This window comes from Cimex lectularius, unplaced genomic scaffold (genome assembly GCF_000648675.2).
Source record: "Cimex lectularius strain Harlan isolate CLEC.00 unplaced genomic scaffold, Clec_2.1 scaffold84, whole genome shotgun sequence".
Taxonomy (NCBI): domain Eukaryota; kingdom Metazoa; phylum Arthropoda; class Insecta; order Hemiptera; family Cimicidae; genus Cimex; species Cimex lectularius.
This window is the reverse complement of record NW_019392631.1, coordinates 848,803-875,705: the sequence shown is the minus strand read 5'-3', so window position 1 is coordinate 875,705 and position 26,903 is coordinate 848,803. Positions and strand designations below refer to the sequence as shown.

General features: G+C 35.9%; 1 protein-coding gene across 1 annotated transcript in view; it reads right to left on the bottom strand.

The window, feature by feature from the left end:
* Positions 1–26,903, bottom strand: part of LOC106662892 (neuronal PAS domain-containing protein 4) — a 185,417-nt gene that overhangs the window by 72,471 nt on the left and 86,043 nt on the right. Inside the window, exon 4 of the mRNA XM_014387332.2 lies at positions 10,969–11,058. Within this exon, the coding sequence (XP_014242818.1) occupies positions 10,969–11,058 (90 nt within the window). The remainder of the gene's footprint in view (positions 1–10,968; positions 11,059–26,903) is intronic.

The window sequence follows — 26,903 nt, the reverse complement described above, 5'->3', positions numbered from 1 at the left end:
AATAAAGGCAATTGTTTATGTAGATGACATGGTAGTTATTATCCCAGCTGACACTAAAGCTGACCTGGAAAGAAAAGGCAGAACTCCGGTCATGCTACTGAGTAGGTTCAGGAGAGTGAAACTCCAGCTAGCCCCACATAAAACGTTCCTTATGTTGTTGAAAGGCCGGATGAACACTCGCTCCCCACCAGTCATCAGAATTGACGGCAGTCCCGTCATTATATATCTTTGAATCAAAATGGCTTCTGCCCTACGATTTGGACCAAATGCTGGCCATATAAATGACAAGATCTCAGCACGCATAGCAGTCATGAGATCGCGACTTGGGGAATTTCCCATACGACAAGAAATACCTATAATAAGGCACTTGTAAGGCCGTCTTATTGTATCCAGTACCAGCGCGGACCCGCGACTTAAGATCTTTTGAATGGGCGACTTGTGAAAGCGGAGGGGAAGGCACTGCTGGCAGTCACGCAATCGTTCAAATCAGTGTGGACGGATGCATTTCAAGTAATTGCGGGAACAACCACCCGTTGACCAAGCTAACGCACTATGTGCAGCATGGGATTAACCAATGGTCATCAATCTTGCAGTCAAGAAGCAACTGCTTGCATGATAGATAAATGGCAGCAGCGTTGGGACGAGTCATTGACAGTAATACATACTTACAAACTCTTTCCGAAGATTGAAACAAGGCTGAATATGAATATAAATATCGATCATTATAAATCTCAGCTGTGACACGATGATTTCGCTGCAAAATTACACAGTTTCAATCTTAAATGGACGTGTGGGCAGATCGTGAAACAGTTGAGCATGTAGCATGTGAGTGTGACATGTACATTAATTTAAAGATTAAATGGCTGTATAAAGTGATTGTAGAGGTTTCAAAGATTGCGATATCTAGTCTTGCCGGATTTGATGCAACGGTGAAAATGTGGAAGGCCACGATGAAAAGGAAAGGATGGCCGACACATGGTGACGAACGCAACAGAAAAGTAAATGATCCAAATAAATTATTACATTAATTTAAGCGTAAGAACATATAAAAGATATATAAAGCCTATTCTTCCTCCTCCTAAAATCCTCCTAAAAAAATCCGCGAGGTCCATCCCGGAGGCAGTGAAGTACACTGACGAAGAGCTTGTCAGGTAGAGCGAGATGCGACCGTCTATTTGACAAAAGAAAGAACATAGCTTCCGTTTATAAACCAAAAAGCTTCATACCAATGCAAGCCGAGAAACCGCAAAGGCTTAGGAGTGGCAAAACAAAAGACACATACGGTTTATGACCTGTTCTACAATGGTATGTCTGGCAAGAAATTTCACAATGTTTCTCTTATCAAGTAAGAAAAAACGATGACTAGAGAAGTACTTTTTATGAACAACGATTGGCAATTTATAATATAGTGGCAGTGGTTATTTACCGTTATCTGCTATGGTCAGATACGTGTGATGCCTTCAACCAGTCAGGGGTCAGGTGTCCCTCGGGGCTCTACAAAAAAAAGCATCTAAACGAGTTATCGGTATTGCCCGTGAAGTGTAATTGCTACCGTTGGTTTTGTCAGCCAAGAAACCGGCATTGTGGACCGCCACTAAACACACAGCTGTCCTGTTTCCGCCTGACAACCTTTTTGACGCCAGTGTGCTGCTGCGAGACAACCGGCATTTACTAGACGGAGATACAAGGTTCGCGGCCTTTATTGTGCTCCTAGTTTTTGTTGTTATTGTAATATGATTTGACTGACCATCAGCGAGCGTGACTCAGCCATGCCCAATACAAGAGACACCTTTTACAGGCGCATTCCGTCCACTTTTTTCTACTCAGAAGGTTTATTTCCAAAGGGTTTTCATCGGTTAGCGATTAGTTTATTGATTTATTTTTTATATTGCTTATTTTATATATTGTTATATACACGAACAAAAGGCTGTTGCTTTATTCATGTTTTGGCCTATTGCACATCATCTAACATATTGGAAACGCAATCGTCTAGATAGAAAAATAGTGAAACATTTTGAAATAATCTCATCTCGCGAAAAGAGGATGTTCCTTTGAAATATGCCGACCAAAGTGGTTGTAACATGTTTTTTTTTTACTTGTTCGATCCTGCATATTTTGGCGTAGCATTAAAATAAAATTTACTTATCCACGGAAGATAAACTGCAGTTTTATGTAGGGGACAAAAACTGGTCCAGGGGACAAAGAGGGCGATAAATAGCGGCACTCGTTTTCAACGTACCCCCGGCCTCCTTTTGTGCGCACCGTTGATATTGCGACTAATCTCTTGATATAAGGATGCTGTTTGAGAGAAGAGGTTGCGCCGGACAATACAGTCTAATTGTAATATACTAAAATCTTCTCATTACGGTCTTGCCGTTTATTGCCGCAGGCCGAGTTTTATTGACGTCAGGCGGCCCGGTGCTACTAAATAACCTTACGGCTGGACTGTTCATATGAGTTTAATTACTCGAGGCAGTGCTTATTTTCGTTTTCTAAACGTTTAACAAGGACTCGTTCTCGATTCAACCAGGTTGTACACAACGAGTAGAACTTTGATGCCAGTTTAGTAAATCGAGTTCTCACTGAAAAGTTACTCGTCCATCGAGGAAAAACGACGTGAGAGCGAAAATAATGGATATTTACATAGAGTGTGGAGCCTATATGGTGAATTTTTAGACAATGCCGTGTCTCCGGGCAATTTACATAAGAACAGGGCCCCACTCAGCACATCGTATGTGTACTGGGCACAACTCGCTATAAATAAACACGGCGAAGGAGTATTCATTATGCAATTACGTTTGGCCGGAGTGCACCGGGGGTCGACCCATTGTTTCGAGTCGGGCCAGTATGTGTGAGATACATAGAGTAAGTATAGCAGTACGTAAAGTGAAAAGAAAATCTTTTTGGTTGAACATGGTAGAATACTAGAAAGAACGGTTTCGGTTTAAAAACGAAATGACCGGATTAAAATATGTCTCCAAAATGCTAAACGCGGTTATCCTTTAGGACGACAGGCAAATCATTTATAAGGCTTCTTGGAAAGCCATTAACGCCTTTTCTGGGAGCATTATCTCCACCAGGAGGCCGAATCAGTGGTCTCGGCTTTTAAGAGCTTTAATTTATAACTGGCCCGGTTGTCAATTGAACTGGCAGTGAAATCTTTAAGTACACTACACGTGGAGAATACGCCCTCTTATCTCGAGATCCGTCTCGCTCGGGAAAGCTACTTCGAAAACTAAAACGCCACCTGGCCGAACAATAACAGGGACCCATCGCTAGTAAACAGACGAACAAATAAACAATAGAAAAGAAAAGCATGCGCTCTTATAGCTCGTATTGCATGATTTGTGGGATAAATGTTCGATTGCATAACGTTGTATTTATTTATTTTTTGGTTTGATCTTAATTTTCAATCTGTTGGATATTGGAAAAGTAAAATGACTAGAATCAGAGAACATACTTTCTTACTTTTATGAAATATACAAAATAAGATAAATCATTTTACATAAATAATTGAGAAAACGTCTAATTTCGTCAATTTTTATATTTGTTAAGAGATTTTTATGGTATAAACTGTTTAATCAGCCCAGTCTAGAGTAACAGAACTTATAATATGAATAAAATGTCTATAACTTTGGAAAATGGCAAAATTGGGTAAAACGACAGATTTGGCTTTTCCTCATTTTCTAATTTCATGACTTTTTACAATTGTTCGCCGTTTCTTGTAGTATAAAATGTTTATTCAGCCTAGTCTACTCTAACAGAACTTATAATATGAATAAAATGTTGAAAAAATTGCAGAAAGGCAAAATGGGGCAAAACGACAGATTTGGCTTATTCTCATTTTCTAATTTCATGACTTTTTACAATTGTTAACCGTTTCTTATATTACAAACTGTTTATTCAGCCTAGTCTACTCTAACAGAACTTATAATATGCTTGTAATTGAATAAAATTTCGAAAAATTTGCAGAATGGCAAGATGGGGCAAAGCTACAGATTTGGCTTTTTCTCATTTTCTAATTTCATGACTTTTTGCAATTGTTAATCGTTCCTTGTAGTATAATCCGTTTATACCGTCTAGTCTACTCTAACAGAACTTATGAATAAAATGTCGATAACTTTGGAAAATGGCAGAATGGGGCAAAACGACAGATTTGGCATTTTCTCATTTTCTAATTTCATGACTTTGTACAATTATTAACCGTTTATTATTGTATGAACTGTTTATTCAGCCAACTCTAGAATAACAGAACGTATAATATGAATAACATATCGATAATTTTGGTAAACGGTAAAATTGGGCAAAACGGCCGTATTTGGCTTTTTCACATTTTCTAATTTCATTACGTTTTACACCTGTTAACAGTTTCTTATGGTATAAAATGTTTAATCAGCCCAGTCCAGACGGACAGAGAGTATAACTCTAAAAGTCGAAGGTCGTGGGTTCGAATCCCGCTCGTGAAACTTTTTCCTATTAATAAATTTGAATTTTCACTAAATTTTACATTTGCATTGTTGGTTTGTTTTCATAGTTTTATTATGAAATATGCTAGATAAGATAAATCTTTTTCACAAATAATTGAGAAAACGTCTAATTTCGTCAATTTTTACATTTGTTAAGCGTTTTTTATTGTATAAACCGTTTAATCAGCCCAGTCTAGAGTAACTAATAATATGACTAAATTGTCGATAACTTTGGAAAATGGTAAAATGCGTCACAACGCAAGATAGAGAATCTGTGTTTGAAGAAAACTTCTTTTAGTTCCAGCATAGTACTAAAAGAAGTTTTCTTCAAAAACAGATTCTCCATAGCTTGGACTGTAGTACTTTCGACAAAATATTAAAACGCCAAGATTTGGGGTCTCATTGTCTAATTTCATGACTTTTCACATTTGTTAAGAGTTTTTTATGGTGTAAACTGTTTGAATCAGTCTAGAGTAACAGAATTTATAATATGAATAAAATGTCGATAACTTTGGAAAATGGCAAAATGGGGCAAACCGACAGATTTGGCTTTTCCTCATTTTCTAATTTCATGACTTTTTACAATAGTTAACCGTTTCTGATAGTATAAACTGTTGATTCAGCCCAGTCTAGAGTAACAGAACTTACAATATGAATAAAATATCGATAATTTTAGTAAATGGCAAAATTGAACAAAACGCCCAGATATCTTTTTTTCTCATTTTCTAATTTCATGACTTTTTACAATAGTTAACCGTTTCTTATATTACAAACTGTTGATTCAGCCCAGTCTAGAGTAACAGAACTTACAATATGAATAAAATATCGATAATTTTAGTAAATGGTAAAATTGAACAAAACATTTGTTAACCGTTTCTTATGGGATCCGAAGGTATTAATCCGAAGAACCATAGACAGTTATGCGAAGATATCAGGGTCCGAGCCAAATAACTGAGGGAAGCTGGAAAACAATTGGCTTTGCTTTAGGTGAAATCACATGTCGGAATCCAAGGCAATGAAGAAGCGGACCGACTGGCCAAAGAAGCTGCTGATTATATTCAAATACCAATAGAGAACAATAAATACCCTTCATCCCTGTTAAAAAAAATGCCTCTTCGAAAATCCTCTTACAAAATGGGATCTTGCACGGAGAAAGTCAACCAAAGGGGAAGAGACCAGAAAGTTTTTTCAAAAAGTACAAGACAGGGGCGGATTGACACTCAATATAACGGCAAAGCTGACGGAGACACTCACTGGACATGGGCCAAACATGAAATATTTGCATAAATTAATTAAGGTTTTTAGTTGAGATAAAAAAGTCAATGGCACGAGCGGTTTTCGAACCCACGATCTTCGGCTAGATACGCCGCTGCTCTACCACTTGAGCTACCGTGACGTCGATCCACTCGGACACCAACTTCCCATCTCAACCCCACCTTTTGAATTTTCCCTCCTTTTTGCCATTTTTCAAGTGGTAGAGCATCGGCGTATCTAGCCGAAGATCGTGGGTTTGAATCCCGCTCGTGCCACTGCCTTTTTTATCTCAACTAAAAACCTTAATTAATTGTGATATATTAATTGGTCAAGCGGACCACGAAATTAGTGAATTGAATATTTGCATAAAATTGGAGTGACTACATCATTGCTACTGTCAGTTTCAGGACGTGGATCTTGTTCCACTGCCCAGTGCTGGATGCAAAGAGATCAAATTTGGTACACCTCCTGCTGAATGGATCGGACTGGCCTGGAAGAAACCTCTCCAGTGAAAACAATGTAACAGTGTTTGAACAATTCGTTAAAAATTGTAACTTTGCGGGAAATGAACAATATATAATCATAATAATTATTATATTAAATTTCATAAAAAATGTATATAATGTAATGTAAAGGTCATTAATGTAAATGTATCTAAACTACATGTACTACAGTAGTGGTTCAGGTAGAAAATGAATGACTAAATAAATTTAAAAAAAATCTTATGGCATAAACTGTCTATTCAGCCCAGTCCAGACGAACAGAACGTATAATATGAATAAAATATCGATAACATTTTGTAATAGCAATATGGGGCAAAACGCCGAGATTTGGATTTTTCTCATTTCCTGACCTTAACATTTGTAAACGTTTCTTATGTTATAAATTTGTTTATTTATTTTTATTTTAACGAGGGTTCTCAACAGCAGAGGTTATATCAACCCTCGGGGTGCCGGTGTTTTTGAAAAAAAACAACCCATTTGTATGTAGGGTTCGAATGCAGGGCCGCTGGATTCGAACCCGGGACCTTTACCTTACAGTGATGAGCGCCGTGTCAACGCCTAAACCGTTGCGGCCACGTCCCCTAGAATTTTATTTATTTTTATTAGTTAATTCAGCCTAGTCTAAACTAACAGAACGTATAACTCTGAAAGTCGTGGGTGCGAATCCCGCTCGTGACACTAACTTTTTCCTATTAATACATTTGATTTTTCACTAAATTTTACATTTGCATTGTTGATTTGTTTTATAGTTGGAGACTTTTATTATATCAACTTTGGTTTGTTTAGAAGGTGGGTGCATTCATACAACCCTTTCCCTAATACATATTCTTTTATCATCTCTTCATCATCATCAACAACAAAAAAGAGACCCGAGTTAAGATCATTTTAGGAAAAAGTGAAAGATGAATCTTCTGATGAAACGAAAAAAATAAGTAACTAAAAAGTTAGTACAATTAAATTCGAAATTGTCATCCAAAGTATTGCACATTTTAAGATTGCGATTAAAAATATTTTCTTTTTTAATATTTACATAGTAACATTCTAATCCTGGAAAAAAACCAAATTCCCCTTCGAACTCGGAGGTGATAGCTAATGTTAATTGAGGTAAGCGTAGAGAACCATGTAGTTGTTAGGAAGTTAGCAGGTTGTCAATTAATTTCTAACTGGATAAACAAGGGCTTCAATCAATTAGAGCATGCGAGAAGTGGCAAGACAATGCGTGGTCCCAGCATCAATCAAGGATTCTTCCCTCTCTGATGCATCCCAGCGGCTCATGCATTAATGCAGCCATCTGCGCGGAATCCCTTCGACTCGAACAAAAAACAAGATAAAAGCCAGCGATTATCTAATCGCTGCTGACACTACTCACAAAATTTCATCTACGATGAATACCAATAAATAAAGTATATAATGGTCTATTACTGTAATTTAGACAAGCTGCTAAACAGAATAAATATATCTAGTTCTATAGTACAACTTAGTAACTCGTTTTTAAAAAATAATAAAAAATCAAATGTGAGAGACGATAATATTATATTGTATGCATTTTCAGCGTTCAGAAAATTCCAGGATTGACGGTCGGAATCGAACCTATGACTGGTCAACGAGCCGAGAGTTTGATTAGCTAACCACTAGGCTACCGCAGTCTTTCATAAAAAATTAAAAACATTTAGAATAACGTGTAGAAATGTGTGGTGATTAGTGGCCATTAATCGATAATTATTCAGAAAGAGAGCACTCTCAACACGACACGCAAGAATGGCACAATTACACAGAATACAAACACTTTGAGCCCTGAAGATGATCCCAATAAAGATCGAAACGTTGGCACGATAAAGAAAATGTTTTTCTGAAACCTACATCACACCAGACCGCATTTCACGATTTCTGAATAATTATTTAGAATAACAATAACCCTGAACGTTTCTTTTATGACATCGCTGCTTTTCCAACATTCCAATTGTACTTCGCGCTTGACCATAAAACGTACAAGTCCCGACCACCATCGTTCTTACTATATGTGCTGCATACTTCATTTTGTCAATTTCGATCCCGATCCAAAACGGATTTAAATAAAAAAGTTTTACCTACATTGTAGTTAATCCAATCCTTTTTAAAAACGTTTTGGATCGGGATCGAAATTGAAAAAATGAAGACTTGCTGTACATACAGCAAGAACGACCGGTAGACCCGACCATCATCGCTCTTGCTATATGTACAGCTAGTCTTCATTTTGTCAATTTCGATCCAGATCCAAAACGGATTAAAAAAAAACGTTTTACCTACATTGGATTGACAAAATCTGTTTCGTATTGATTAAATCTGTTGAATATTTTCAATAAATCAAAGCTTTTCTAGCGGTTGTAGCTCTCATAGCCTTCTGGGCCCTACTAAATAGTGTAGTAGCTTGTACTTTCTATAAATTTGTTTCACGATGAAAAGGAAGAAAAGTACAATGAACAAACTGTAAAATCGAAAGTGAAGAAAAATTGTTTAAAAGACAACGAATTTCGTTTCATAAATATTTGTAATAAAAATATACAAATATAAATATTTGTAATATACTCTATTTATTTGAACTATTAATACAAGACTGAGACTGCCTGAATTTCCAAAATATTAGTGTAAACTTCCAAACGTCAGGTTAGTTTTGTTCCTGCTTTTCTTTACAATTCTGGAGGATTTATTTTTCAATAATGATAACGAACAAATTACTGACTGTTGCTCGACAAAATGACTCTATACGTAGACAAAGCAACAAAACATGGATCCATTTTGATTTTGCAAGTGGTTTTGAATTTAAAGAGTCGTTCAGAATGTCATAGTACAGATTCGAGTGGCTCCTGATTGAGATAGGACCTCTAATAGAAGACCCTACAAGAAAAGGGGTAGCACTTTCGATAAAATAAACACTCTGTATTGCATTCTATTTCACTGGATAGTAGTAAGTTGTATAGTAGGAGACATCAAATCAAAACTTGTTTATTTCTCACAATTATGGTTGGGCAGAAAATGTCACCACAAATCTAAGTTAGTTTTTCAATATGGCCGATTTTCCTCCTCTTTATGGAACATTAAATAAATCACTGATTCCGCCATAAAATCCTCAATAATAGGTACAGTAACGGTAATAATAATATTAAAAAGAGCAATAAGCTTTCGAGTGATTTAAAGGAATTACTGTGTGCCCAGTGTCTGGTTCGAAGAGCACTTTTCAGCTATCTCAAATTTATTTCTATTTATAATGGGATTTAGGTCTTTTCCAAAATTGTTATACCATTGAATGTTTGCTAGTGTTTTGAAGGAGTTGTTGAAAAATATTTTTTTCTCTGTTCAGGCTGCCAGAGCAGAAAATGAAATAGAAGAAAGTACAAATTGAGGGGTAATAAACTGCAATGCCCAAAATCGCAAGATAGATTCCTTCGAAAAAAAAGAGAATAAAGAAAAAGAAGTGTTATTTTTTTTCTTATTATTGATAAGTAGCATTAGTTTATTTATCATATTTGAATGGAAGAATAAAAGGATAACGATGAGTCTATTCTCATGCTGAGACTGTTGCTAGTCTGACTCTATTATTATTATTATTAAATTCACTAGTTTTCGTGGTCCGCTTGACCAATTAATATCTTTCAATTAATTAAGGTTTTTAGTTTAACTAAAAAAGTGAGTGTCACGAGCGGGATTTGAACCTGAGTGGATCGAGGTCATGATAGCTCAAGTGGTAGAGCAGCGGCGTATCTAGCCGAAGATCGTGGGTTCGAATCCCGCTCGTGACACTAACTTTTTTCATTTCAACCAATACCTTACATAAAGATGAATTAATTTAATAATTGGTGTTCAACTAATAATATTCTTTTAAATTCTCACAAACGTCTAACGACTCGGACACTTTTGTCGCCGAGAATCAAATAGATTACACGACATTTGAAAAAAGGAGGGAAAATTCAAAAGGTGGGGTTGAGATGGGAAGTTAGTGCCCGGGTGGTAGAGCAGCGGCGTATCTAGCCGAAGGTCGTGGGTTCGAATCCCGCTCGTGACACTGACTTTTTATCTCAACTAAAAACCTGAATTAATTGATAAATTATTATTATTATTATTATTATTATTATTATTGGCCGTACAAGTCTATGGGAAATGTTTAAATTATGGAACAAAAATATTAACAGGAATAAATTGAATAATTTAAAATGGGATTTTTGCATACATTTGGCCTTTCAAATTAAGAATTTTAAAAGGATAAATTAAAGCTTTGGATGGCAATAAGATAGATTAGTTTATGAGTGAATGTTTGGAGTCAGAGCTTTATAGCTTATTATAGCACTCAGAATGGATATAGCTAACCCAAGCAAAGGTTTGGATGTTAGGGCGTTGTTGAAAACCTTAGCCGTTAAAACGCCCTTCAAAACTAAAAATAATAAGAGCAATAAGCAATAACATCAACCTTTTCGATTCTCTAACTAAAGCAACCTGTGTTGGTTGAAACAGAAAATGTGTTTGATTCCCGGTTTCCTGCTAACCGTACAGCAGACTTGTACATTTTGTAATTTTTTACTTGTACAATATCACTTAGTAGTATTAGTGAGGCACGTTGTAGTTCGTGTACTTGTATATGTTAACTAATACTATTAGTAGTATTATGAAGTGAAAGCCCTTGGCGTCTCCGAAACATTTTTTGTTTTTGTTACGAGCAGCATACTAATGTTTATTTATAAATTAACTATTACTGATATTAGGTAGATGCTTACCATAGAATGGCCGAGATACTCGGCTGCGTTGTCCGAGATGTAAAGTAGTTTTCCATTTTGCGTCATCATCATCAGGAACCCACTCAGCGCCTGCAATAAAATATCAAAATGTAAAAAAAATTGTACAGACGGATAATTGTTTTTATATGTTCACTCAATGTAAAAATTAGTAATTAAAATTAAAGGATTGTTGCGAATCTATGAACATATTACATGGCAGTAGATGCAGTATTGCGTATATTTTACCCACAGATAGTTGTCACAATTAAAAATTTTTTCATATTTTGTTATAAAGTAAAAGGAATTCATGTCATAATGTCCCAACTACACGTGAGCGGATTTTTTTATTACAAACTTATGTTATTTTTTATTTATTTATTTGTTTAAAAGTACAAATAGGACTTTATACCCCCTTATATGTTCATATTTTAAAAATAAATTTAGTTGTATAAACATAGTAGAATAATAATAATAAAACATTACAAAACAGTAATGACAATAATATATTCTTTAAAATATTAAGTATTTAAAATCGAATGAAGACACCACAATATGAAAGAAAAGCAGAACGAGAAAAAGGGAAAAGGAAACGAGAAAAAGAAAATGAAGACGGAAGAAAAGAATATGATTCACGTCCTTTTTAAAAACACAGATACCATGGACCTGAATATCCTGGGAAAGTAAAACCAAGCTCCAGAGTCTTGCCTCTGCAATCTGAAGGATAAGACTCAAATTTTAGAAGAGTTTTGAAGGATTGGGATATAACTGGTGCACTTTGATAAGGAATATGGGGAAAAAGTTGCTAGATATTGGCGAAATTGATTTCTTTTAATTTTAAATATGTGTATTAAAACTCTAAGTTTATATGTGATTAGAATGTTAAAGTTACTAAAGACGTTAATACTGGAAGAAACATGATCTCTTGTTTTAAGATCATAACAATATCTAATGCAGGAACGATAAGGAATTTTAAGGTGATGAACAGATTGAGTCTAAGGAAAATGAAAAAAACAGCACTACAGTAAAAGAATAAAGGAATTATTAGTGGCTTATTAAGGAAAAGTCTAGTTATCTGGGGAATGAAAAAGCTAAAACGTCGAAGAGAATGAGGATTGATTACACCTTTTTAATAATAGAGCTCACATGGTCATGCCGTGTAAGATTAGAGTTAAAAATAACGCTGAGATTTTTAACTTTAGGACATAAATACGGCGCCCACGTTAAACTCACGGAATTTCTCTCTAACCTAAAACAAAATTGCTAATGTCGGCATTGCTCTGGAGCAAATTTAAGTAACAAACGATTAAATTTTAAGGTAGATATGAAAAATATTATTTTTTGGAAATATAACAATCGATACAAGATATAGTAGTGAGATGAAGAACCATGTTGGAGACAGATGATTCCAAGATGGAGTTTATACATTGGCGCCAAAAACAGTGTTGCCAATACACGGTATGAAACATTGAAGTAAAACATTGCACTGGCCCTATATTCGCGGGATTTTCTGCTAACCTTAAACAAAATTACAAAAACTAGCATTGCTCTGAATCAATTTTGAGCAACAAAGGGTTAAATTTTAAGTTAGATATGAAGAATTTTATATGTTGCAAATGTAACCATCGATACAAGATTGAGTGGTGAGATGAAAACCCATGTTGGAGATGGAAAATTACCAGTTTGAAGATTGGCGCAAAAAAATCAGTGTTGCCAATTCACTGGATGAAACATTGAAGGGTAAACACTGTACCCGCCTTAAATTCATGGGATTAGCTAAATTATACCAATTTTTTTAAAATTGACTTTGTGTTTCCACATTACCCATGGTATCCCTTTCATAAAACTAGACATTTGCTCACACATTCAAACGTCCAAAATTCAAGCAAATTTGGAAATATAACAATCGATACAGGGTACAGTGGTGAGATGAAGAACCATGTTGGAGACAAATGATTCCAAGATGGAGTTTATACATTGGCGCCAAAAAAATCAGTGTTGCCAATACACGGGATGAAACATTCCACTAGCCCTATATTCGCGGAATTTCGCTAACTTTAAATAAAATTGGAAAAATTAGCATTGACTAAAGCGACTTTGAGCAAGATAGGGTTAAATTATAGGTTTAATATGAACAAGTTTATAATCTGCAAATATAACAATCGATACAAGATAAAGAGGTGGGATGAAGAAACATGTTGGAGATAGAAGATTCCAAGTAGGAAATTATAGATTGGCGCAAAAAAATCAGTATTGCCAATACACGGGATGAAACATTGAAGTAAAACACTGAACTTTTCCCAAAGCTCATGGGATTATCTAAGCTTTGTCAAATTTAGACGGAGGAAAGGGTTAAATAGTAGTAAAAGTTTTTCTGTTAATTCCAAAGAAAGAATGTAATAAGTATAGGAATTCAAACAGAATTTAAATCAGGCTTTTGGTGAATTTGTTTTTGTGGCGAATGTTCAATGCTTTTAATTTTGTTTTTGCACAACCGAAGCGATTATTTTATTCCGTTGAAATGAAAAGCTCATGATGTCAGTCTCAAGGTCCGCTGATTAGCGTCGTAGCTCATCGCCGCTAAGGCAAACACGATTTGCGCAATAAAAGACCGGTGTAAATAAGGCGTTAAATATGAATGTGGAGGCCAGCGGCTCGATTAATCAGGAAGACAGGCGGCGCAAGGGTCAGAGTTTGAAAATAAGAGACAATGTAGGTCGCAGGATTTTCCCACGGCTCTTCTCCGCCTTCAGTCAGGCCACAACCTGTTTAATTGCACCGTCTAAGTGCTCCAATAGAAACCAGCTCCACCGCTATTTTATTCAGGTACCGTCTTTACACTTCCTTTGCATAATATATAGTAGTCCGTTTTTGTCTAGCAAAGAGAGGGGGATAATTAATAGCTGTATATTCCTTTTATAAAGGCGATAAAAGCTTATCTCTTCTCTGTAAACTGGCGATAATCTACTACTATATGAGACTTTTTGTCTCGGTCGGTTTTATTGGAGGGTAAAGTATCGTGGTGAGAATCCGGATACTCAACAGGCGGCTTATTAAGACGGAAAAGATCTGGTTAATTGCGAAAATGCCTTTCGCCTAAAAACGAATCAAAAACTGTTCTATCCCAAAAAGACAAGGCATACCATACGCTATGAAGCTGACAGAACGTCCATTTTTTGCCATTACACCTGTGCATATTTAAAAAAAAAAAAAGAAGAATAATAGGGATATTCACGATCTTTGTGTTAACCCTGCTAGGTCGTGTTAGATCGAGAAAAATGATGACGTAGACATGTAAGAATCGGCTAGTTAACATTGCTAGATCTAACAGGCCAGGGCCAATGTGAGATGTTAGATCGAAAATGTAGTCATATTGCTATCCGTTAGGGCGTAGGTAACCAACATGGCAGTCATGAATTTAACAGCTGTTTTTTGTTTGCACGTATTTTTGTTCTTAAATACACATTAATTAAATCAGACCAATATTTGTTATTTTTGTTAATGTCTGATCTGTCCTTATACTCTCATTCATAATAAATACATAAAGTTGTCACACATGTACATAAAGTCCTTTAAAGTTGTAGGCTGTTAGAGGTTAGGTCACAAGTTGCCGAATTGAAGCGTGTCGTTTGTTAGTACTTTTGTGCGTAGATAGCATTTTCAATGAAAGAATTCATTAATTTTCCTAATTACAGGACTGTTGTAGCTTTATTTTTGGTTCTACCAGTTTCCACGCGAAGAATTGCGGAAAAATTACCGTTTAACACGAAAAGAAAAGAAGAGGGCGTTCACGATCTTACTGGACATTTCTCTATTCGAGTTAACATCTTACAAACATCATGAATACCCCTAATTTAAAAAAATATCAATATAAGAAGACGATATAGTATAGAACATAAAAATCTCTTTCATAATTCGTTAAACATAAAAGGAAATGATCTACGATGACAGTTTTTAGCCTACCCTAGGAAATTATTTTAGAAAAGATTATCAGGGATAAGACTAATTAGACAGAACACTCAGTTACTTCGTCGCGGTTTCGAGGAATACATCCCCCTTCATCAGGAGTCTACACATAAAACCGTTAACAGCAGATTTAAAGCTGTTCAACGCTTGTTGTAGGCGGCGATGTCTAACCAGTCTCTCTATCATGGCCCATAAATTTTCCATAGAATTTATGACAGAAGAACGTGCTGGCTAATTAATTGCAGTAATCCCTACATCCTTCAAGTAATGGATGACAACTCAAGCTACATGTGGTCGAGCATTATCACGCATCATCACGAAGTTGTCCATAATAAATGGAGCGGATGAAGCGCACAACCTGAAAGTACCTTAGTAGAGTCTCAGATCCATTCTGTGTGATACCAGGGGACTTGGATATCATTCCAAACCGACTTCTTTGAAAAGGCCTCCACATCTTCTCAACAAACAGTCCCGGTTATCCGATTGCCATAAATCAAACCGGCACTCATCTGTGGAGAGGACAGCCCCCATTGTCCGAATGTCCAAGCGAGATGATGATTTGCGAATAATCACCTTTTTACTCGATGCCTCTCCAATAGTAGAAAACCTGATACGGGACGTCTAGACTAGGATATTCTCATGACTCCTGATGACTGTTTTAGATCTCACCTAACATTACGGACCGTTTGGATTTGACTACCTATCAAGGAAAGAGCAATAAAACGATCGTCTCCAACCATCGTACATCGTGGTCATCCACTACCTTCTCTTCGACCAAAACTTCCGGTGGTCCTAAACCGCTCTATACAATCGTGGATGGTAGAGCGCAGCACACCTAGGGCTTCGTCCGTCGTTGGGCAAAGATCTCGACTTAACACCACGTTTTTAATAAATAAAAAATATTTGAAAAAATTACTAAAGTTATTGTTTCCTCTGAAAAGGACGAAATTGAACAGATTTTATTTTTAACCTTATGAGTGTAAAAATATTAGTAACACTCTATAAAGGTAAACAACAAATTATTAATGTGTTTACGTTTTGAGTTAACTGTTAATCTTTTAATCTAGTTGTTATGGAAAATAAACAAAAACAAAATGTCCGGTATTTTGAGTGTATTTGCTCAGTGTTCCGGATAAAAGGAGTTTTTATTTCCCTTTCGGAACCCCAAGGTGGAGAGGTGGCCCGCAATGAAAGGACTATAAATCTCTCCTCAAGTTTTGTTGTTGACAAGTCGACTCCTACATTCCATCGGTGAAGAGTTCATACAATAAAAGTTGTTTGGTAAATAAAAGAGAAAAACCAGTGGACAAACAGGAGTGAATGACTCGTCAAGCAGACCACCCGATCAACAATTTAGGCTTCATTCGTATTTGTTAATTTCCAAGAGGTAATGTGTAAGAAGCGTTTACTGGACAAATAAGCACCGGCTTAGAAAAATAATAACTGCAAAAGCAAGATATTCTCAAGATGGTAGCTATTTTCATAATTAACGAAATCATTTCCTTCTCGCTACATTTACAGAAATAATAGCGGTGGAACATAAAATAGTACACTTTAAAAATTGATTATATGTAAATGTCTTTCTTGATTACATTAGAAAATTGTCGGCTTAGTTTATTTTCTGGATCTGAGAATTTATTGGTTATGTGGTCCTTGATTAATGCACTGTATTATACCATATGCTAAGCTTTTGGCTCTATGTTTGACCTTCTTCAGGACAAAAACATAAAAATGAAAATTTTACAATTTCTTACAACAATTGAATATATTGAATCGATTGTATTGAATCAAGATGGAGAGGTGGGACGAAGAGCCAAGTTGCAGATAGATTACAAGATGAAGATTTTGGATTGGTGTCAAAAATCAGTGTTGCCAATACACGGGATGGAACATTGAAGGGTAAACACTGCACCCGCCTTAAATTCATGGGATTAGCTAAATTATACCAATTTTTTTAAAATTGACTTTGTGTTTCCACATTACCCATGGTATCCCTTTCATAAAACTAGACATTTGGTAAGACATTCATACGTCCAAAATTCGAGCATATTTGGAAATATAACAATCGATACAAGACAAAGTGGTGGGATGAAGAAACATTTTGGAGATAGAAGATTCCAAGTTGGAAATTATAGATTGGCGCAAAAAAATCAGTGTTGCCAATACACGGGATGAAGCATTGAAGTAAAACATTGCACTAGCCTTATATTCGGATTTCCTGCTAACCTTAAACAAAATTACAAAAACTAGCATTGCTCTGAAGCAATTTTGAGCAACAGAAGGTTAAATTTTAAGTTGGTTATGAAGAATTTTATGTTTTGCAAATGTAACAATCGATACAAGATTGAGTGGTGAGATGAAGTACCATGTTGGAGATAGAAGATTCCAAGATGGAGTTTATAGATTGGCGCCAAAACAATCAGTGTTGCCAATACACGGGATAAAACATTGAAGTAAAACATTGCACTAGCCCTATATTCGCGGGATTTCCTGCTAACTTTAAACAAAATTACGAAAACTAGCATTGCTCTGAAGCTATTTTGAGCAACAAAGAGTTAAATTTTAAGTTCGATATGGAGAATTTTATATTTTGCAAATATAACAATCGATACAAGATTGAGTGGTGAGATGAAGAACCATGTTGGAGATAGAAGATCCCGCTCGTGGCGCTGACTTTTTATCTCAACCAATACATTTAAAGATTAATTAATTGAAAAGAATTTATTTGGTCAATCGGACCACGAAAACTAATCGATTTAATAAGAAAATTGATTTATACTTCACAAATGTTCTCCATTTCACTTGTCGCCGAGAATCAAATAGATTACACGACTCGAAAAATGGCAAAAAGGAGGGAAAATTCAAAAGGTGGGGTTGAGATGGGACGTTAGTGTCCGAGTGGATCGAAGTCACGATAGCTCAAGTGGTCGAGCAGCAGCGTATTTAGCCGAAGGTCGTGGGTTCGAATCCCGCTCGTGACGCTGACTTTTTTAACTCCACCAATACCTTACTTAAAGATTAATTAACTGAAAAGAATTTATCTAGTCAATCGGACCACGAAAACTAATCTATACTAAATAATTACCACCAAATTTTAAATTGAGATTTTTTATGCTTTCAAAGGCACTTTTAGAATCTGCCAGATCGTAATCGTCTGGCTGCTTAGCTAATTTTCATAGATATACTCAAGAGCCTTTAAAATTTCTAAGAGTTCCGCGGAGTAGATCCTTACATCCGAAGGAACCTTATACATTTCCATAAATTACCAAATTTGTTCAATTTCATGTTGTCTGAAGCAACGTTGGGCAAGTAGAATTGAACAGAAATATTCCGTTGAAAAGTCTTCGGTGTGATGTTCGAAAAATCGTCTATAAATTTCGTATTGAATAATTAAATTTTGCGATTTCAAAAGCAACTCCAATATAGTGGAATAAGTGAAGATTCGCCGTTAAAAGGTTGTTGACGTCGATTAAATGAAGATTGTGTAGCGATTTAGAGTGTTAGCCGGGCAATTGGTGCAGCCCCAGCCCCACTCGGACCCCCGTCCAATGAGATAGGACTGATTTATGCGTTTTCTTTCTAACCGATCCCCGGCTCATGCATCAAGCCAATGGACAAGAAATCTCAGCTTGGGCCAAAGTTGAAATTAAGGCTCGCTCTTTCGTCCCGGAGTTATCTCAACTCGGCCCAGTCGTTATTTACAACCTAATTAAGGCACCCGGAGAGTTCGAGCTTATATCGACCGCCGTTCTGGTTAATACCTTTACTTGCCCTCCATCCGTATAAACTCACGTGAACGATCTTCAGGGATGGGCGTAAATTCTAACTTTTCATCGGAATAAACTAGGAGAAGAGTGTTTCGATTCGCTAAGTACAGATAAGTAGTCAGATTCTAATGCTAGGGCCCGTTGCACCAACTTAGTTTAAACTCAATTCAGTATTGAACCGAGTTCAGCTCAAAAATTGCCCTTTTGAATTTGTCTTGAACCGTATTCAAATCTGCACGGTAGTCGAATATGAGTTACACGAAGATCGGAGCTGAACGACGTCCATTTCGTAATAATATAACCTGTATGTTGTTAAAGGCCTGTTCTCACGATTCAACTTTTGATGTTTTTGTTTAAAGTTTCGATAAAAATGTACTAACTTTTGATTTGAAAACCACTGTTCTTTGTTAGAAAATGTTCTAATTGGCTTAATTTTGTTGTTCTAATCACGAATAGTCAGTCCGGCAATTTGCATTTCTTTTGGGCTAAAACTCACCTCATATCATTTACACTCATCAAGCCATCCATCATTAGGCCGAAAGGTTCATAAAATCATAGATTTTGTCCCAGAGACCTTAATTTTTCAATAGTGGATCCGATCAATTCTGTTTATCATCTGTATTTCTCATATGTATATTATATATGTTGTTGATTCAAAAAGAAGTTTCTGAAAGAAGATTCAGAAAGAAAATTTTTCACTACTTACTACAATACTGCTATCATAAATGTGAACAACTTTTGAATCAAAGACGCAACCTACCATTGCCTGGTAAACCGAGGAAAAAGGCAAACCAGATTTTTACAGTAATAAATCAGGCAATTCAAAAGTTAAATAATACTTAAATTCTAATAATTTTAGCATCATCATCAAATACAATTGAGACTTATTTTTGTTTTGTTTTTGACTATTTCACACTATTTTACTATTACTAAAAACTAGTTGAACAAATCTGAACAACGAAACTTAAATCATCAGAACTTGCCTTTAACAAAAACCTGTCCGTTTGTAAACGAAATTTCATTTGCATAATAGATAGATACAGGGGTAATCTAATTGATACATTTTAAGAAATAAAAGCATATAAACTACAGATAATGAAGAATTGGTAGTTACAAGGGTTTTTAGAACCAACAAGACCATGTTCACATGAGAAAATGATGGATTTTTTAAATTCAAATGTCAACAAAAAATTTCTCTGTCATATTTGAGGAAATCAAAATTAAGGAAAAAGAAAAAAACATAAAAATACTAAATAAACCGAAAGTGGTACAAAAACCGATGTAAACGATTAATGAAAAATATCAATAGCCCCGTTATATTTTGTGGTCCGATTGACCAAATAACTTCTTTCAAATAATTTATCTTTAAGTAAGGTATTGGTTGAAATGAAAATGTTGGTGTCACGAGCGGGATTCGAACCCACGACCTTCGGCTAAACACGCCGGTGCTCTACCATTTGAGCTATGACTTCGATTCACTCGGACACCAACTCCCATCTCAACCTACCTTTCGAATTTTCCTCCTTTTTGCCATTTTTCAAATGTCGTGTAATCAGGATTCGATTCTCGGCGACATATGAAGCGACCAAGGGGCGTCCGAGTGGATCGAAGTCACGATAGCTCGAGTGGTAGAGCAGCGGCGTATTTAGACGAAGGTCGTGGGTTCGAATCCCGCTCGTGACACTAACTTTTTCATTCCAACCAATACCTTGCATAAAGATTAATAACTATCAATAGCTATAACCAACGCAGAAAGAGACTACAATCAGTTTTACCAACTAATAGTTGAACTAGGATCAGTTGAACTGTGAGATATGTGCAACGCTCCCTTTTCTGAACTTGGTTCAAATTATGAACGACGTTTCCAGTGAACGCGGTTTTAACCGTGTCTGGTGCAACGGGCCCACAGGCACAATTGTTTGTTTTAACCAAGTTCAAAACGGAATTCGAGGAACATCATGACGTCGGCTATTTCCACGTCCGCCTTTTGGAAGAAAGGGTCTGATAACATAATTAGTTGGACGGTTGATTTTTTCCCGGCCAGGAATGCCGTACGCAGGAATCTCACGGCCCTCTTAACCCTCCTAATCGCTATAATCGCATGTGCACTATACCCACCTCCCTCTCGTTCATTATTGTAATGACCCAGGTGCGAACTGTACACATGCACTCTGTACCAATTGTCTACAAGAGGATTATCCGTAATCACCTCATCATCACACCTCCAAAGATGAAACGTTAACTACATTACATTATAAACCGGTGAACGCTTATAACACGCTGGTTTAATATCATATTATTTCGTGATTTATTAATTTTAACCTAGAAGATTATCCTTCGTTCTTAACTCTTATACATCGGTTATTCTTTGAAGACCTGTTTTCCAAATTGTGTATTTTTCTCTGAGTGCAATTTTAAAAACTTTAATTTTGGCACACTCGTTCAGCCAATTTGTTAAATTCTGAATCGAATTCCGATAGCAGATTCCTTGCGACGTCTATGCGAACTAGACTCTCGGCCCTTTTAGTTTTTAAACTAATCCATTCTTTTCAGAAATGCCACGCTTTTAGTCCAGAAAGTCCCATTTTCCATTTAGATAGTTTAAATTTATCAGTAAGTGCAACTATTTGTACTATTTTAAGTATGGCTGGGGATGGTCAGGTTTGGATGGTTTTCCAGAATCAATACTTCAATACAAACAACCAACGTATTTTTTGTCCTTTTACAATTTTACGTTTGATGTGTGTTCTTTCTCAGTTAAATTACAAGTGTAGAAATGTGCCAGTTAAGCCTAAGTTTCCCTTTTGTTGACAGAAATTACGTTGGCAAAACAGTCTTGCCCTCTTGTATATCAACAACAAAGATATACCGACTTCCATTCATGTCAAATACAAATGACAAAGACAGCATACAGACGTGGAATTCCCACACAAGACATAAAAGGCAACAACTCAACAGAAGACATGGATAAATACAGAGGCTTCTAGGACAGAAATCCGCGTTGACCTTCAACACTAACCTAACCCTGTACTAGACTTTCTGTGACCAGTTCGCACATAACTAGTCGAGGTGTAGGGTTCTGCCAAAGCATCCAACATCCAGCGCATACAATCCCTCCAATCAAGACAAATTGCCAACGCTCCTTACAACATCACGAACCTCACTATCCACAACGACTACAACCTTCCTTTTATCCAGGAACTGTCCATTTCCCGGTTCCAAAAGTTTCACAACATCTCGATCCATCCTAACCCTATTGCTCGAACCCTCTCTACACATCCCCGAGAACTGAGTTTCTCAAGGGATGTGTCTTCCGGTGCAGTGCTAGCATAAGTGTTAGTGCTATCACGGGTAAAAAACTTTTGTGATAACGTTTGTAATATGCACATGTGTTTATAGGTGTAGAAATAAAAAATATCTTTAATTTGATTTGGAGACAAGCCATGAGCTAAGATTCTAAGTGAAAAACTAAATCAGCTGTCATTTCCGTCGGTTTATGAAAACGGAAAATGAAATCCAAGCCTCGTGGGATGAAATCTCACAAAATGAAGAAAATCCAGTCAATTTTCAGTTCGTTCCTTTTGCAGTTAATAGACTGCTTAATGATGATGAAATTTTAACTGAAATAGACGACGTGGATGGTGAAAAGAAGAACGGGAAGAAGTTCGGAATATCAAACTTACAAATGCCAACTGACCATTCAGGTCATTTTTTGACGGAATCAAATGTGGAAGAAAACGTGTTCGGGGCATTTCACACAATTTTTTAAAAAATATTTTTTTACGAGGGTTCGCAACAGTAGAGGTTACCCTCGGGGTTCCGGTTTTTTGAAAAAGCCCATTTGTAAGTATGTCGGGTTCGAATGCAGGGCCGCTGGATTCGAACCCGGGACCTTTACCTTACAGTGGTGAGCGCCGTTTCAACACCTAACCGTTGCGGCCACCGACGCCCCCCATACATAGAGTTACATTTTATTTCATATTATAAAAATACCAGTATTGTATTCTCGTATAAAGTAGCTTACAACATCGTTTTTATACCCATTATATTTAATTCGTTTTTGCAATGAATGGGTGTAACTGTAAAAACTTTTGAATAAGTTTAATTATAAAATAATTAAAATTGACACAGAAATATATAGTGTGATGAACATTGAACTTTAAATCAATTATATTTAGTAGTCTGGTTGACCAAATTACTTTTTTCAATTAAATAACATTTTTATGCAAGGTTTTAGTGGAAATGAAAAAGTTCGTGTAATGAGCAGGATTCGAACCCACGACTTTCGGCTAAATCCGCCGCCACTCTGACACCAACTTCCCATCTCATCCTACCTAATATCCATTATATTAATCGTTTTACGTAAGGTTTAGGTTGAAATGAAAAAGTTAGTGTCACGAGCTGGATTCGAACCCACGACTTCAGCTCAATACACCGCCGCTCTAACCACTTGAGATGTGACTTCGATCCACTCGGACACCAACTCCCCATCTCAACCTACAATCTTTCGAATTTTCCCTCTTTTTTTGCCATTTTTCAAATGTCGTGTAATCAGGATTCAATTCTTGGTGTCCGAGAGGATCGAAGTCACGACAGCTCAAGTGGTAGAGCAGTGGCGTGTAAAGCCGAAGGGGGTGGGTTCGAATCCCGCTCGTGACTAACTTTTCCATTTCAACCAAAAACCTTACATAAAAAGATTTATTAATTGTTTTTATAGTTTGTTTTATTACTTAGATTCAACCATTTAGATATATCCAGTAAAACACCACGGTGATATTTACACGGCGATAGTTGAACTAATATTGTTTAATATTCATACTTTAATTGTAATTATTGTTGAATGAGCATTTTTACACAAATAAAATCAAATTTGTTTGTTTTGTATTATGTATGTAAGTATCAAAAGGCCTTTAATAAAAGCGAAACAATTAGGCAATTTGTGCTTTCGACTTCAGGTTCTTTGGGTTTTTTCAGTATTTTAAAAATTTCATTTTCTTGTCGTCTCATATCTATGTGACTCAGTGCACAAGATACCAATTGCAAATAGACCTTTTTTATCCAACCGATAAAATGAATACTGTAAAGGTTTCTCACAGTTAAAACAAAAGTTCCACATTGAATTCCATTATCCGGCTGCGACAGACAAGGCTTGTTAACTTTTATCGCTTTATATACGGCCAGTTATGTTTTATTGGCGCCTTATATTTTTAGGCATGTTATTAGGCCTAAGTGTACGGCCCTCCGGGGAGTGTATGGCGATGGCCCACCTTCATTACGGTTGAGTGGCTTGACTCTCGGACTTTTTAATGCTCGCTTATACGTGATTCACTATATCTTATCTGTATCAACACCCAAGATCCGCAGCAATCCATCAAGCAATTGACGTCTTAATAAGAAGATTTTTTTAATTCATTCTTTCTCATAAATACACTTATAACGTTAAGCTAGATTCGCGTGAACTTATTTAAATAAAGCAAATTTTGCATAAGCAACTTGGGTTTTAATATTAATCCATTTAAGTTTTCGTAGTCAATTGACCAAGTTACTTCTTTCAATCAATTAATTATTCTTTCTTAAGGTCTTGGTGGAGATAAAAAAGTCAGTGTCACGAGCGGGATTCGAACCCACGACCTACGGCTAAATACGCCGCGACTTTACCAATTGAGTTATCATGACTTCGATCCTCTCGGACGCCAATTCTTCATTTCAACCTACAACCGTTCGAATTTTCCATCTTTTTGTCATTTTCTTTTTCTTTTGTTTTTAATTATAAACCGATGAAAATGAATAAACGATTTTTTCGTTTTGTCTCTACCATTTATGACCTAGGAAATATATTTATTTTGGAAAATCTGGGCAATTTAAACGCACGATCATCAGTCATCTCAATCAAACCTTAGATAAAAAGAATAATTAATTGAAAAAAAACTAGTACATTTGTTACAAAATAAACGTCAAAATATTATCATGTATTTCCAGCAATACATCCTTCATTGTAAGATGTTTGACGTGTTCCTTCCCTGGGTAGAATGTTTTTCCAGGTATATCCTTTTTAAAGAATTTTTTTTCAATAACTGAAATTTTTAAGTATATTTTGTTTTATGGAAAGTCATAACTGAGCATTTGTCAGAACTTAAAAGAATATTATTAGTTGAACACCAATTATTAAATTAATCGTTAGTTTTTATATTTTTCAATTAATTAATCTTTCTATGTAAGTTTTTGGTTGAAATGAAAAAGTTATTGACACGAGCAGGATTCGAACCCACTTCTTCGGCTCAATACCGCACTGGTCTAACCACTTGAGCTATCGGGACTTCGATCCACGTTATTTTTAAATATTTTTGTATGAAATTTTAGTTTTTTTTAATAGCGGTATATAATAGGAACATTTGGTTGGATCAGTTTTTTCACTATTTTTTCGTAATATATATTAAGATTTGTCTATTAAAAGGGTTATATTCAAAATCTAAAATGTGTAGGGGGTAAATTGGATGTTTTGAGTAGTTCAAACGTTAAAAAAGGGCAGTGTTATTTTTTTATATATTAGATCATTGCTATGGTTCTTTAACCGGTTTTTCGTATTCTTCGTTTGGCCAATAACCTTTCATTATATTCACCACAATTTTTATTTTATTTATCTTTCTAGTAGCTTTTATTTGGGGCATATACGCAGATAGATAAAAAAGTAGCCACTCCTAATATTTTAAATTATCTCTTAGACAATCCTCTATTGATTATGTTATACCAATATTTACTCCAAGTTAAGGAATTAACTGCAACGGTTTAGACGTGACACGGCAATCGTCACATCATAAGGTAAAGGCCCTGGGTTCGAACCAGCGTACCAGCATCCGACCTGACATACTTACCAATGGGTAGAATGTTTTTCCAGGTATATCCTTTTTAAAGGATTTTTTTTTAATAACTGAAATTTTTAAGGGTATTTTGTTTTATGGAAAGTCATAACTGAACATTTGTCAGAATTTAAAAGAATATTATTAGTTGGACACCAATTATTAAATTAATCGTTAGTTTTTATATTTTTCAATTAATTAATCTTTCTATGCAAGTTTTTCGTTGAGATAAAAAAAGTCAGTGTCACGAGCTGGATTCGAACCCACGACCTTCGGCTAAATACGCCGCTACTCTACCAATTAAGCGATGGTGACTTCGATCCTCTCGGACACCAACTCTTCATCTCAACTTACAACCGTTGCATTTTACTGCATTTTTGTCCCTACCATTTTGACCTTGGAAATATAATTATTTTGGAAAATCTGGGCAATTTAAGCGCACGATCATCAGCCTTTGCTAAGTACTGACATCCATGGCAACACGTATGTACTTCATTACTTGTAAGAGGGGACGGTTATTTTAAAAACTAGCGATCGTTTCAATATGGATGTAATTCCGTTTCGCTTGTACTTATATTAACAGAAGATAGCGGACATCAATCATTGTTTAAAGCAATTTTGAAACAATAGTGAATTCAGGATTGCAACGAGAGACGGCAGAGTATAGATCACGGTGACAGGGGCATAAAGATTACGGCTATTCATCAACATGGGTTAATTATCGCTTTAGGAGAAAGTAGATTTATGTTTCAATATCAATCAGACATTGCCTAATCGCGGAATGATAGGTGGTTAAAAATCTTCAAAGCGTCTGTGTCGAAACAATAATAAAGATTGTTGTAAAAAAAATCAATTGTCGACAAAAATGTAATTTCATCAGCTGTGTGTATCGCGGGGAAATATGTGTTCCGGTTTATTGCATTGGATCAAAGAACCCATGATATTTCTTAAACTGCTTTATGGCTTGCTAAGGATGATTAATTATATCTGTCCATTTCATTTGATTATGGTCCAAAACAACACAACTAATGAGCCTATGACTAGAGAGTTGCTGCGCAATAAAAAAGATTTCCATGCAAAACCGTTTTTGTCAATATCGATTTATTTTTATTGCAAATACATAAATAATAAGTTCACTAGTTTTCTTGGTCCGCTTGACCAATTAATATCTTTCAATTAATTAAAGTTTTTAGTTGAGATAAAAAAGTCAGTGTCACGAGCGGGATTCGAACCCACGATCTTCGGTTAGATACGCCGCTGCTCTACCACTTGAGCTATTGAGACTTCGATCCACTCGGACACCAACTTCCCATCTCAACCCCACCTTTTGCATTTTCCGTCCTTTTTG